Source organism: Ixodes scapularis, unplaced genomic scaffold (genome assembly GCF_016920785.2).
Source record: "Ixodes scapularis isolate PalLabHiFi unplaced genomic scaffold, ASM1692078v2 PGA_scaffold13__105_contigs__length_92229423, whole genome shotgun sequence".
NCBI classification, from domain to species: domain Eukaryota; kingdom Metazoa; phylum Arthropoda; class Arachnida; order Ixodida; family Ixodidae; genus Ixodes; species Ixodes scapularis.
Genome location: NW_024609839.1, coordinates 30,194,130 through 30,209,400, shown reverse-complemented (window position 1 = coordinate 30,209,400; position 15,271 = coordinate 30,194,130). Strand labels below are relative to the sequence as shown.

The following is a 15,271-nucleotide window of genomic DNA, read 5'->3' as shown; positions in this document are numbered from 1 at the left end:
ACCAGCCACCTTTTGCTCGATCTTATCTGAAATCACCCGACTATAAATTTCAAGAAAATCAAAGGTAAAGCTAGTAAGCAGGCGAGCTGGTCCGGAGACGACAGAAAGGCCGTCTCCGGTCTTTGAGTTGTGAAATCGAAGGTATTGTTTTGTTTGAAATTTACCCTTGAAATTTCTTCACATTGTAATTTAGAACAAGTTTCGAGCGACATAAAAATTTCAGTCATTAAAGGGGCACTCAAGCGGTTTTTGGAGAAGCTACTTTTTGGTGCGATGGTGTTAAGGAAGTGTCAGTAAATGAGTATCTTCAGTTTTAAAAGGCAGAACCGCCTATTCATCACGCAGGAATAAAATACGTGCGGATTCTTTCTGTACTTGTGAGGACCAATGAAATTATCGTATGTTTGAAATTTTTGGCGGTCTTTGTAAAGTTTCGCTAAAGAAACAATTTTCAGTTCATTTAAATATGTTGTGCATGATAATTTCACAAGACGTAAAATATTTCTAGTTTAGAATACGCGATACTGCAATTATCGTTTCACAAACAAGGGACTACGTTTTCTCCTTGCCTTCCTCCGCGGGGGGGGAATTTCCCGTTCCCCAGGGATGCGCGGAAGCGCACGTATCTCCGCGCGTTGCAGGTCGGTCGTGCCGGTCGCGGGCCGGCCGACTCCTTCTGTCCGCAAACGTGGCGTCGGTGGTGATCGTCGGCGTGACGGCGTTGTGAAAGCTCATCGTTCCGCGTAAAAGCGCTATCCTTGACTGTGAATTTTCGTCGTGTGTCGCTATGATAACCCAGCACGTACTAGAAGGGAAGATCCACCTACGCGTGCGGCGATGTCGTGGCGGCGATGTCGTGGAGGCACTCTCAAGACAGCAGAAACGCCCGTGCCATCGTGTTTGTTTACTTCGACTACAGTACTGCCTTCTAAGCATTTGTGTCCTCGAACATCTCATTTGGCGCATTTCATGCGTGTGCTCAAGTTCAAGGTATTACAGGCGCGAACCACATAAAGGATGCGAATTTTCACGCGTTTTCATCACCGGAGAAAAGTGATTAGTGTTAGCAATCCTGAACGCTCGCAACGTCTATCTGATCACGAAATCATATTTATGCGTTGCTAAATCGCTGCTAAGATTACATTGTCTTTTATAATCGTAGAAAAGGCATGTGGCGATATTTGTACTATTGCAATGTCGTGTATTAGAGTCCTGATCGTCCAAGACGGCTGACTGCATCTTTTTATTTCCTTTTTTTCATCCACTGTACCCTGCAAGCCTATCAAGAAAAAGTAATAATAAAGCTTTAGGCTATAGAAAACCGTCTGTCTATATTCTGTTACGGCATTAAGTAGCAGTGCGTCCCCTTTTTAGAGGGGCCGCTGAAACAGCTGACGGCGGCGTAGAAGCAGTCGCCGTGCTGACGACCCGCAGCCCCCGCTGCGCTTGTTGTAGTGGTTACAGGTGCGTGTACGCGCGGCGCAGAGCGGTCGTTTCGGCCGCTCCGGTTGCAACAGACGCAGTCGTAGGTATGCGCTCGTTGCACATGTCTGAACCAGCCTTCCCCCCGTCCTCCCGAGGCGAAAGTCAACGTGGCGACATCGTTTGACATCACGTACCAGAGGTAACGCTGCGATGTCAAACGTTGGTTTGGTTACGACTTGCCCCAACCGGAAATCGAAGAACGCCCGAAATGGTCTGCGTTTCGACGTCCTCGGAACCCGAACATGACTCCGAAGCGCTGCTATCGTCCACATCGCACGTCGGAGTGACGTCATAGGAGACCATCCCCAGGTCGGCTGTCCGCCGAAGAATTTCAACCTCTAACGGCGTCAGGTCATCAAGCGTAGATAACTCTGCCATGATCGAAGCTCGAATGACAAAAAAGTTTGGCCGGTGCGGCTACCTCGGGATCGCTGCGCGACGGAACGTCGTCCAACTCCATTGGCCCGAGATCCTTTTGATAAGGGTGCGAGGACCAATGAGAGTGGTTTCGTTTTCGGATGGATCCGAGGTTTGGCGGCCTTCAATTACATATTCATTAAAGAAATAATCACCGTATGACTATATTTTTTGGTTTTTAGGGATACTTAGGGCGTCTAAATTCAGCTGTCATCATCAAAACACGAACTCAAAAACCACTTGAGTGCCCGTTTAAGATAAAGTATTTATTGATATATCATTCGAAGGAACGCCTTAATGACAATATATGACATAAATGTTAATATCGTAGCCTCACTTTTTGTAGATAACGGCTCAAGAATCTAGTGACAAAACGCTAGAGTAGCGATGTTTGCGCATTTTTACGCGAAAGATATGACCTCCACAATGCTATAAATATATCACCCCCAAATCGTTACTATAATGTACTATAAGCGCAAAATATCTGCGGTTTTCAGTACCTGCAGGGGTTTTAATGTCGTTGGTCAGAAACGCGCCAGACAGATCGTGTGTTCATTTTATCACGAATTCGGTTGAAAGACAGTGCAAAAGGTTGACCAGTGTAGGGTATAAAGACAGTTTTATCAAACGGCGATTAGAGATAGTTATCAAAGGAAGTAGAGAAAAAGAACAAGGTGAAAGGACCAGATTTGCTGTGATCCCATGTTTCCATAGACTTTCGCACAACTCGAAAGCCTGTACGAAAACGTTTGGAGTAGACATGGTCTTTAGCTCGGATTTTAAACTGAGTAGATTGACGCTATTTCGAACATGTGCGAATAACTGCAAAAATAACCATCGAGAAAGATCGGTGAGTTGCGAGGATGGTGTTGTGTATGAATAACCGCTGGAATGCGGGTTTAAGTATGTAGGACGGACATCACGATGCATCAACGACAGATTAAGTGAACATAAAGGATATACCGGAGAAAATTAAGATGTATACAGCTTTTCGGCTGAAATTAATCTTTGACAGTGTTTTACGGAGAGCAGGCGAGAGGGGGCGCAAGGTGTTCATGGACAAGAAAGCTGGGGATTTTAGTGCAATCTCTATAATAATTTCCGGTAGCAAGAGAAAAAAAAAAGATAACGATGAAGTTATATGGCAATAGTGCCCTTGACATGAAATCATCCGCGTTTGTTCAGTATAGAAAACATCCGCGTATAAATTCAGTATTTCTGCTTCTCTAAAACCTTTACTCTCTTTAAAACGCCATTGATAAATACCCATAACTCGGCGATTCACGAGTCATTACACAGGGGTGTGGCGTGTAGTGAGTTGGATGGAAATCTACGACTCTGCACGAAGCATTTGGTGCAAGTGCCGGTCATAGGGTGGCATTAAATGTTAAAAACCAGCAGGCCCTGCTGCGCTGGCGATGTAGATCTGATTTCTACGCATGAGCAATGGTCACACCTGCTCATTCAACGCGGGCTTTTTTTTATACAAAGCGCATCGACCTACGGGTTCACAGCTGCAGAGTGGGCAATGATGTGAGGCTCTATAAATGCGGAGGGTACACCGACTGATTTCTTCTGGCCCTTCAGCGTTGGTGCCGTAAATGTGTTATGCTGAACGATCGCAGCAGAACCATGATTGTCCAAGCACTGTTCCACTGCTTCGTTCTCTTTTCTGGAGCTCTCGTAAGTTGAATCGATTTCTTTTAAAGCCGTCCATAAAACTAATCTTGGTACTTCGGTTTATGGTAACATGCAAGTTTTATTCGGTTTAAGATGGGGGGAGTACATTGGTACAAATTTGAAACACTATCGTCGGAACAGGGTTCAAGGGTGATTCAGGCAGCACTGGGGGGGTAGCGTGGTCGTGTTCCAACGTGGCTTGAAAAAAAGGAAAGCGTAATGCTTCTGAGAGAGACTAGAGCCACTAAATGAGCTGCGCTTAGAGTGTCGGCACTCTGTTCCCCGACATTGTCGTGGGCGCCACCATTTTGGTTCGTATGCAGAGCAGACGCAACTGCCGATCGTCATGACTCAAAAGTGTGACTTCCTCAGCATTAGATTCGGTGTTGTAATATTGCTTTGCTCCGTCGCGAGCTGTTTAAACATTTGTGGAGGGCGGAAAAGCGTTTCCTGGGATTTCAGATAAAGCTTCAGATAACTGGCAACCATGATTTTAGGACGCAATATGGCCAAGTGTCGTTACTCTGAAGCGTAGCTTATTTAGTGGCCCTAAGAGAGACCAAAGGCCGTAAGGAAAGCTGCTCTCTGGCCCCGCCGTCGTATGGCAATCATCTGTGATATATTTACGAAAATGTCACAAAACACTTCAGCAGATCCATTGTTTTCACAATGAAGCCCCAGATCTTGACTCAGGGCTCCTACAAACTGCATTAAAAATGCTAACCAAACGCATGGGCTACAATACGACGAATTCCTTAACATCAAAATGAATTAGATCGCAAGATATGCGATCTAATTCGATCATGCGAAATGTATTCAAAATAAGGCATTTCATATACGTTTGATGAGTTCCTTATTACAAAAAGAACAACTTACTTCCTGGATACAGGACGTATATCTATCCGTTTCTAGTGGAAGAAACATTTAAGTATTAAAGGGACCATGAAGGAAATTTAATTTCTTTTTTAAAAAAAGGTGTTCTTGGAAGCATTGGGGTCCTGGTATGCCACACAATTTTTTCTAGAACGTTGTGACTGTTATTTCTGTACCTGAAAATAAATTTGCGAAACCGAAACAAACATTCATATTTCTTCCCTTTTTCGTCTCTGGAAGGAGAAGTGACGTCAGGGAGCACTGTCGGCATCGGTAGGATTTAGTGCACACTCAGTGTGGTTCCCGTGGTTCGCTCTAGTGCACGGCGGTCTGTGAAGAAAACCTGGAAGAAATGGACGACAACGCCGCGCTCGCAAACGAGTTTGAGCTCCCGTTCAGCGACCTCACCCCGACTGAACTGGAGATGCTGCTAAGGACGCAGAACTCTGGATTGGCGCTTTACGAGGGTGCCCCAGACCTAACACCAACTCCTCGGTCGCCGCCACCCCAGAACGACTCCCCGCCCCACTTTTACCCAGATTTTGGCTGACGTGAAGGTGCTGCTCAAAGTCTTCTGGTCGGAAATGGAACGAACAAATCCTGACACCGTTGTCCACAGATCTACGCAAGACGACGGCGCGCAACCAAATGCTGCGCATTGCTGCATCGGTCGGCAGTTTATGCAAACTAACATCGCCCGATCAACCGCACGTCTTTAGCCGACCTTTCGCGCAACCTACTACTGCACATAAACGCGGCATGATTGGTGAGACACCAGTTCGCAAAGCGAACACGAGACGAAGCACGAAACCAAAACCAAAAGTCCGCCGCCCCCAGCGCTCGTGCCCTTTTCTTTTTTTTTTTTTTTTTATTGTCCATGGTTGCTCGATGCTTGTTACGCGCCTGAGGTAGCTGTGCGGGATGCGTTCAACCAGAACAAACGGAGGGATTGCTTCAGATTATGCTTTTATACACGGTATGAGACCTATTAATTCCCAACTACAACTTCAAAAGATTATCCAACGTTCAAATAAAATTTTTTCATCACATCTCACCACCGAAATCGAAACCAAGAGCGCGTCTATCGTTTGAACCATTCGCCAGACGAGGAGCCCGTTGTCGTCACGCTTCGACGGCGCACTTTGGTTCACCTTTCTGCCGCCGCCTCGGTGGGGTTTCAGGCATCGTTCCCGGCGCTATTATTACCGCGCCTGTTTGCTCGATTGGTGCGGCACCCAAACTTCAGTCCGGGCTAGAACTTGGTCAACAGTATCTGAGACGCGCCTGACATCCATTTCAATCGTCGAATAAAACTTCGAAACTGCCTTCATGGTCCCTTTAACATGTTTAGCATGCAAAATAGACTACTGAATAGCCGTAACAATACGTTATTTCTTTTTACCAATTCCAGGCCTCTAACCCCGAAGGTGAGTGAAGGCTTTTCTGAAACCTCACAAACGCTAATAAAAACAAAAACATTTTTTTTTTACAGAAGGGTGGAAGTAGTCTACGTGTCAATCCATTCTTGACGTAGTGAACGTTTAAGAGAAAAAAACGAAAAAAAAACGTAAACCACATTACAGCTCTTAGAGCCTGTACAAAAGGACATGATTGCATGGTAGAGAAATCAATATATTTTTTTTTTTACCAGAAAATAAAATACTAAAAATGGTTGCGTCTGCAACCAAGCCTTTTCTAGAACCTGTAAAAAAAAAAGAACTTGGGAATTTATGATACTATAGTGCAGTGCTCTAATATAGGGTAGTGTGACCACAGAGGCTGGCGTAAAGCCCACGGTGCCAGCCACATTCACAAAATCTTTGGGTAGGAGGTCAGGCGATGGGCGTCGCATTATTTCTTTACCGATACCGTTTACGCATGCGCGGAGACAGCGCTTGCTTCTTCGAGCCATTTGTTCAAGTTACAAATTCTTTTTTTTTCTTTTTCACGTGTCTTTTGCGGCAAGTGTCTTTTGGAACACCGAAGCGAGACGCTGCCTTCTCAGCATTCGGCGTGTAGCGAATACCACCTTGAAGGCAGGGCCTTGCCGCTTGACATCATCGTTGGTGGCAGAGCCGTATATTGGGAGAGTTTGGCCAGTGGGTGTGGCGACGAAGGCGCGGGAGAGGAGAAAAGTAAAAGTAAGGGAGGAGAGCGCGAAAGGAGCGAGAGGGAAAGAAGGGAGCAGAGAGGAGACGACCGCCATTTTTTAGCAACGCTGTCGGGGACTGGTCGGAGAAGAGCACTGCTGAGGCTACGCGTCGTGTGCTACGGGCCGACTTCTTTTTCGCCCGAATAAAAGTTTGTGGCCATACGCCGAAAAATCTTCATTTATTAGCTTTTTAACCCACCGAGGAATAACAGAATGTCGTTTTCTTGCCAGAGACAGCGATATAAAAGGCAATAATCGAGATTTAGATGCCGATCCCACGCATTCCGCGGGGAGAATGATCGAAGATGGCGGCCCTCCCCACTCAGGTGGGACAAGCCGGGAGTTCACGCGCATGCGCTCATGCCTCTCGCTCTGCGCCGCGTGCTGATTGGCTCACTCGGGAGGAGAGCGTTACGGCGGCGAGATCATAGACTGACCAAACTCTCCCCATATACGGCTCTGGTTGGTGGATACCCGCCCCGCCCCAAGCGGCAAACGCGCGGAAGCTAGATGAGAGCAGACGGCGGTCGCGTCCGTCTTCGCGCGGGCGCCTGCTAACGTCGGTCTCGTTGTGCGGCGCAACAAGAGGCGATGGCGGTGACGCTGGCGAAGGGCAAGCGGCGCTGTGTGGATCATAGAGCTATAGGCAGGAAGAAGGGGAGGCGACATACCGGCTCAAGCCAGCCAAATGAGAAACTTCCAATTGAAGCCGTAAATAGAGGCCGCGGTCGGTGGGAAGGACCCGGAGGGCGGCCAAAAAAGCTGTTGGCGCCAAATCAACTGCCCTTTCCACCTAATAGCTTCCTGTGAGTTTGATCATCGTTGGGGCCGTGTCCTTCCAAAGCTGGAAGGACACGCCGACACGCTGTAAAGTTGCTGGCGCCGTGCATAGTCCGGAGGGCATCACCTTGAACTCGTACAGTCGATTCGGCGTGACAAAGCTGTCTTTTCTTGGTCCCGTTCGTCGACTTCGATCTGCCAGTAGCTGCTCTTTATGTCCATCGGTGAAAAGTATCGAGAGTGGCGCAGCCGGTCTAACGTGTCGTCTATACGGGGGAGTGGATAGACGTCTTTCTTCGTCACCGCGTTCAGCTGCCGGTAGTTCAGGCAGAACCTATGCGTTCCGTCCTTCTTCTTGACCAGTATGACTGGAGAGGCCCACGGACTGCTTGAGGGCTGGATTATCTCGTCGTTCAGCATCTCTTCAAATTGCTCCTAGATCACCTCCCTTTCTTTAACGGAGACTCTCTACTCTGTACGTACTGTGGGCGCGGGCTGTTCGAGTGAAACCCGCGCAGCCCCAGTTGTCGGTAGGGGCATCAACGGTAAATATGTTCGGCTTCACCGCAGTGACAGCACAACGGGAGTCAATCGGCCGTCGTCCACACGTCGGTCTTTCGTGGCGCAGCTTCTTCTGGGCGGACGTGCGCCCGATCTTCCTGGCGTCGGGAATACTGCGGCGCTGGAGGTTCACGTAGGGGTGGCGGCGTATACGGGTGAGCAGGGAGCGGTGGTCGTCGGGTAGCTGCGGCGTAGCTCAGTGTCGGTAGTTCGGGAGCGGTGCTGACAACGACTTCTGGCTGCAGCGCCTGCTGAATTTCTTCCCGGACAATCTCGGCGATTGAGGGCGAAGCCGGGCTTACAGCAGCAAGTAGAAGCTTCGTGATTTCCTCCCGCACGACGTCCCGGATGATCTTGCGGAGGTCCGGGATGTTGCCGCTGAAAGTCGAGGGGGCAGCGACGCCGGGAAGTCGCTGGTAATGGGAGGCGCGCGCTTGAAGGGCATGTTTGATTTTCTCGGCTTCCTCGACGAAATCTTCGACGGTGGAGGGAGGGGGGGGGGGGGTGTTGAGGACAAGACCGCCGAAGATGTCATCCTTTGCACATCGCATCAGGATCCACAGCTTCTTTTCGTCGGTGGCTTGAAGGTCGGCGCGAGCGACCAGGCGCAGAACATGCTCGACGAAACTGGTGACTGTCTCGTTTGCGCCCTTGGTCCTCATTCTAAGAAGGTCCTCGGCCCTCTCCCCTCGATATTGGTTGGTGAATGTCCGCATCAGCGGACCCTTGCAGGCGGTCCACAAGGTCAAGGAAGTTTCGCGATTTTCGAACCAGTGCCTGGCCGCTCCTTCGAGCGCGAAGTAAAAACTCTGCAGGCGCTGTTCTTCCGTCCATCTGTAGTGCTGGGCTACTCGCTCGTACTGCCGTAGCCAGTCCTCGACGTCTTCATAAGGCTCACCATGGAAGGACGCGGGCAAACGGGCAGCGAAGGGTAGGACAACGACGGTCATGGTCGGGATCTTCTTCCGGTTCTCGGGCAAGAAACCAAGTTCGGGAGACTGACCTCTGGTACGACGTCTTGTTCGGGCTTCGGCGTCTTCGGCGAAGGGTAGCCTTCCGAGGCTGAGCACCTCACTTGGCCGGGATGCCTTCGAAGGGGTAAGGTTAGCGGGCATAGAAAGCGATACCCCGCACCTCCACCAAAATGTCACGAATGAAAATTGATAAGGCAACGAAAACTTAAACACGCTAAACGTTTCATGGGGCGAACTTGTGCCAAAAACAAAACAAGAACAAAAGATAACAGTAGAGCGTCGCGGGCGTCGATGGCGGCGTAACAGCAGGACCGCACGCTGGGGCGAGACTGACTCCGGCTCGCCACGCGGAGCCACTTTTATACACACGTGGGCTTCTAGAAACAATCGGTTTGGAAGTTTCGGCGCGTCGAACATTCTGACTTCAAACATGCAACAGAGTTTCGAATTTACCAGAACATTAAATTTCAAAAATAAATAAAAGACGCCTCCCCAAGCAGCACCAGAAAGTGAATTTCGATCGGCCGACGGTTGGCCAGTGTCTGGACAGCTTGGCCACTTTAAGTGCTTGGCCATCGGAGGCATAAACAAGGCCGGCAAGGGTCCGGCCACAAACTAGTTGTTTTTAGCTTGTCCGCCGGAGACATAAACACTGCCGGCAAGCGCCTGGCCAAAAGTGCTCATTTTCAGCTTGGCCGCCGGAGACATAAACACGGCCGGCAAGTGTTTGGCCAGCAGTGGTGATTTTCAGCTTGGCCGCCGGGGACATAAACACGGCCGGCAAGTGTTTGGCCAGAAGTGCTTATTTTCAGCTTGGCCGCCGGGTACATAAACACGCCCGGCAAGTGTTTGGCCACAGGTGCTGATTTTCAGCTTGGCCGCCGGAGACATAAACACGGCCGGCAAGTGTTTGGCCAGCAGTGCTGATTTTCAGCTTGGCCGCCGGAGACATAAACACGGCCGGCAAGCGCCTGGCCAAAAGTGCTCATTTTCAGCTTGGCCGCCGGAGACATAAACACGGCCGGCAAGTGTTTGGCCAGCAGTGGTGATTTTCAGCTTGGCCGCCGGGGACATAAACACGGCCGGCAAGTGTTTGGCCAGAAGTGCTTATTTTCAGCTTGGCCGCCGGGTACATAAACACGCCCGGCAAGTGTTTGGCCACAGGTGCTGATTTTCAGCTTGGCCGCCGGAGACATAAACACGGCCGGCAAGTGTTTGGCCAGCAGTGCTGATTTTCAGCTTGGCCGCCGGAGGCATAAACACGGCCGGCAAGTGTTTGGCCAGCAGTGCTGATTTTCAGCTTGGCCGCCGGAGGCATAAACACGGCCGGCAAGTGTTTGGCCAGAAGTGCTTATTTTCAGCTTGGCCGCCGGGTACATAAACACGCCCGGCAAGTGTTTGGCCACAGGTGCTGATTTTCAGCTTGGCCGCCGGAGGCATAAACACGGCCGGCAAGTGTTTGGCCAGCAGTGCTGATTTTCAGCTTGGCCGCCGGAGACATAAACACGGCCGGCAAGCGCCTGGCCAAAAGTGCTCATTTTCAGCTTGGCCGCCGGAGACATAAACACGGCCGGCAAGTGTTTGGCCAGCAGTGGTGATTTTCAGCTTGGCCACCGGGGACATAAACACGGCCGGCAAGTGTTTGGCCAGAAGTGCTTATTTTCAGCTTGGCCGCCGGGTACATAAACACGCCCGGCAAGTGTTTGGCCACAGGTGCTGATTTTCAGCTTGGCCGCCGGAGACATAAACACGGCCGGCAAGTGTTTGGCCAGCAGTGCTGATTTTCAGCTTGGCCGCCGGAGACATAAACACGGCCGGCAAGCGCCTGGCCAAAAGTGCTCATTTTCAGCTTGGCCGCCGGAGACATAAACACGGCCGGCAAGTGTTTGGCCAGCAGTGGTGATTTTCAGCTTGGCCGCCGGGGACATAAACACGGCCGGCAAGTGTTTGGCCAGAAGTGCTTATTTTCAGCTTGGCCGCCGGGTACATAAACACGCCCGGCAAGTGTTTGGCCACAGGTGCTGATTTTCAGCTTGGCCGCCGGAGACATAAACACGGCCGGCAAGTGTTTGGCCAGCAGTGCTGATTTTCAGCTTGGCCGCCGGAGACATAAACACGGCCGGCAAGCACCTGGCCAAAAGTGCTCATTTTCAGCTTGGCCGCCGGAGACATAAACACGGCCGGCAAGTGTTTGGCCAGCAGTGGTGATTTTCAGCTTGGCCGCCGGGGACATAAACACGGCCGGCAAGTGTTTGGCCAGAAGTGCTTATTTTCAGCTTGGCCGCCGGGTACATAAACACGCCCGGCAAGTGTTTGGCCACAGGTGCTGATTTTCAGCTTGGCCGCCGGAGACATAAACACGGCCGGCAAGTGTTTGGCCAGCAGTGCTGATTTTCAGCTTGGCCGCCGGAGACATAAACACGGCCGGCAAGTGTTTGGCCAGCAGTGCTGATTTCCAGCTTGGCCGCCGGAAACATAAGCACGGCCGGCGAGTGTTTGGCCAGAAGTGCTGATTCTCAGCTTGGCCGCAGTGGACAAAAACATGGTCGACAAGTGTTCGGCCAAAAGTGCTGATTTTCAGTTTCGCCGCAGGGACACCCATAATCTAAACTTTCATCGCGTTGACGAAATTTTGGCATAACGACGGGCAGCGAGAGAAGCATCATGAGCGAGCGGTTGGCAGGATATTAGTGCGTGCATCGCACGAACACTGTTAGCGCAACTAAACGATCACCGTTTTATTCAGTTTTTTTTCGTTAGACTTGAAAGGCTATTGTCTTAACTAGCACTGTCGTGCGATATGTTCATTTGGAACATTACTAGGAGTGGGAAGATATTGTGCCCCTCGTTGTGCTATGAGAATAAAATACGAAAGCAGCGCCGACGTCATCTTCGCGCTAACAATACTGCTCTGTCGCTGCGCGGCTCTCTTAGCGCGAATACCACATCCGCGATTTTTCGGTTAGCGCTCCACATATATACTTCCCAACTGCACTCAAAGAAAAAAAAAAGTTGTAGTCGGGTGCATCGGGCGCTCATTCTCCCCTTTCCAGGAAGACGCACCCTCCGTTACCCAGCCAGTGTACCTGTATACCGACCATAAACCCCCTTCTCTACCTTAACAACCTATAGATGTATCAATGCACTCAGCTTAGTAAACCGCCACGCTAGCCACGCACCCCGATCAGCTTGTGCTTGAATCGGATAAGATTGGATATTTCAGGCTTTGTGTTTTGGAAGAGCCTAAACAGGACGTCCCTCATATATTGATTAAACTTAAGCTAGTCTCAGTAATGTTTTAATTAGGTGCTAGGATACTGATTTTCTGATCCAAGGAAAGCTAACAGCTTCGGTTAAAACCACAACGGAAACGTTCAAAATCGAACCACACGTAAAAGAAAAAGAAAATGAACATCTCGACCTAGATGTGCAGGACGCTGGTTTTGTTGTTAACAACGTGGTTGTTGGCGGGTGGTGGGCAACGCCGTGACGCTATCGACGCTATCGTGGTGATTGACGCCAGTGATGCTCGGCCGTACTACACAGTAAAAGTTTTTACACCTTTAAGGGTGTAACAGGGGTGTTGTAGCAACTTACACCCTCGGCTACACCCTTCTAACACCCTAAAAACTAGGAATACAACCTCATATTTTACCGAAAATTTGCTGATTCGTGTTACACCCTACATTTAGTGAAGAATGTGAGAAGGGTGTAGAGGAGGGTGCTAAATAAATAATGTGAAATGGTTTTGAAAAGCTTATACATGGCTCTGTACGTAATGTACAGGTAAGATTTCTGCTTGAAAAGCAACAGTTGTTAGCAGTCTAGTTTTTTATAATGTCAGTTGTAATTCATGCAAATAGCTGATAATGAAGTGCCTCTTTTGCATACAATTTTTATGTTTGCAAACAAAATTTTATATATGAGTTTATATTTAATTTTCTTACAAATCACTCCATGCTCAGAAATCGGAAAGTAGGGTGAAATGCTCTATACTAGCATTTTTTACAAATACTTATTGATGGAAGTGTACAGTAAGAAAATCAGTTAGTCTCGAGTTTATATCTGGCAACATGAAATCAAAATATTGTGAAAATGTTTGACAAATATTCATGACATGCTGCTAGAACCTGTCCCATGACCATGTCAACCCCAGTAAAATATTCATTTGAGAATATGGTGACATGCACAAAACTCACACACATAAAGAGGCAAATCCCATAATAAACCAGTCCGAGACATCCCATAAAAAATGGCCTATGGTCGTCTATGGGAAATTCAATGGGAGGCTATCACCCCCTGTAGCTTTGCATGGTCGGCCTTAAAATTTATAGATACAGCTACAGCCAGCTATAGAAAAGTTTAGGGCCTTGTGTCTAAAGTCTCAGGGCTATGTTTCAATAACAACAGCAACAATAATAATAATAATAATAATAATCAATAAGTTAGTGTTTTAACAGTGTCCAGGGACATCCAATTGTTCTTCTTGCGGGCGCAGTGCAATAGAACGCACAAACAGACGCTTGCGTGCTCGCAGTCGCACACATACACGCGCGCACGCACGTACACACACATGCACACGCGCAATCCCACGCCCGCGCGCAGAGGCACACGCACGCACAACCAGAAACGCACACGCACATGCACGGGGACGTATCCACACGCGCGCGCACCAACACACGCACGGGCATGCACACACACACACACATACGCAAACAATTACGACGAAGGAAACGTTGCTTATGTTAGCTTCGGTTTCGGGTTACACAAAAAAAGAAACAACCTGAAGTTTAAATAAAACCTAAGATTTACTCACTTTTTGTAATATTTTACATCATTATTGTAGTGACATTCTTATTGTTACTAATATAACAATATTTTGCTTAGTATCGTTCTAAAAAAATTAACAATAAATAAAAAGGAAAAGAGACTCTTAAAGGCTGCGCAAGACCATCGCTATCGCAATCAGCTTCCGTTGGGCTCGGTTGAATGATTGTTGAAGTTCCAGAGTCTTCGGAAATTTCCTTTTTTTTTACGTTTTAGCCGTTTTAGTGGATATTTTAAATATGTTCCTTACGAATACCGTGTTCAAGAATAACAATCGGTGACTGAGAGCTGAGAGACGCTTCCTCTTGCCAACGCCCGTAAGTTCAGAACCGCCCATGCACGACACGTGCAAACGCCGGTTAGCAACTTTCTTTTGTTTCTGCGAAGTGGGCTGCTGTTTCAAACTTTGTCGTGTACCGTGCGCTTGCTAAGCTATGCTTGATTCTAACTATGCTTCTGCCCTGTGTTATTTCGTCATTTGAAAAGAGCGTATCTTCAAAATCTGTGGCTCGCTCCGCAGTGTGAGAAAGATTCCCGCGCGGCGGAACTGTGGGCATGTTCTGGGCGCCGTCGTGCGGCGCTCGTCCGACGACGCTTGTGCGGAGCGTTCAAGTGCCGTCTGACGGCAGTTCAAGCATTCAGTCGCCGTCCCAAAGTGTTAATCACAGGTCACGCTAGTTCTGACGTCTTGTCCTAACAGCCGCTCGCCACCGATTTGTTTCATAAAGCGGGAGCGAGAAAAATGTTACAAGAGCGAGCATGCAGCATGATTTTTTGCATATGCTAATGCCTGTGCGTTGAGACGCGCGGTCTCTTCGTCATATTTCCGAGGGTAAAAACGCTAAAAACAAAGGACAAACAACGCCCTGTGTTGTTTGTTTCTTTTACTTGTCCGTTGTTTTTAGAGGTTTCACCCTCGGAAATTAGGTCTCTTCGCGTTTACCGAACCGGCACACTTTCTAAGTTTACGATTGTGTGATGCAAAAAAATAAAAGGAGTTTAGATGTCACGTTTTTTTAGTAGTGGCGAAAGCCCTTACGAAAATCAGAGGAGCTAGAAAAAGCAAAAACATGAAAAAAAGGCGGAAAAAATTAACTAATGTCAAACCTGAATATTTGATGGCGTTCAAAGACTACCACCGCACCAACTCGCCCGGTTATTCTTTTTGTCAAAGAATAATAGCCAATAGTAATAAACAAATAAATGCCAACTATTAATTGGTTACAAAGTCGTAATTGGTGCAGTGCAGCCCTACCCTACTCTACTCTTTTGGTGATATCAGGTAATGTGTAAATGTATAGGGCAGTTCATAGCAACCATTTATGCCCGACCCATTATATTGAGATTTTTCTTTATATAAAAGTTATATGAAAAAAGGTGCTCTTCCTAAATTAAGCCGCACCACTGAATGTACAATAGCGTGTAACGTTTATGTATGTTCTCAGCAAAAGAAAAGGATGCATTAAAAAAAGGCCAATCATTTTGTTTCCTCTCTGTTGGAGCTTCTTTCACGTACACGCAA

The 15,271-nt window shown here is 48.4% G+C and overlaps 1 protein-coding gene across 1 annotated transcript in view; it reads left to right on the top strand.

The window, feature by feature from the left end:
* The first annotated feature begins 3,510 nt into the window (after positions 1-3,510).
* LOC115322957 overlaps positions 3,511-15,271 on the top strand; it is a 29,423-nt gene continuing 17,662 nt past the window's right edge. The window contains exons 1-2 of the mRNA XM_040207288.1: positions 3,511-3,585; positions 5,867-5,882. Of these exons, the coding sequence (XP_040063222.1) occupies positions 3,511-3,585; positions 5,867-5,882 (91 nt within the window). The remainder of the gene's footprint in view (positions 3,586-5,866; positions 5,883-15,271) is intronic.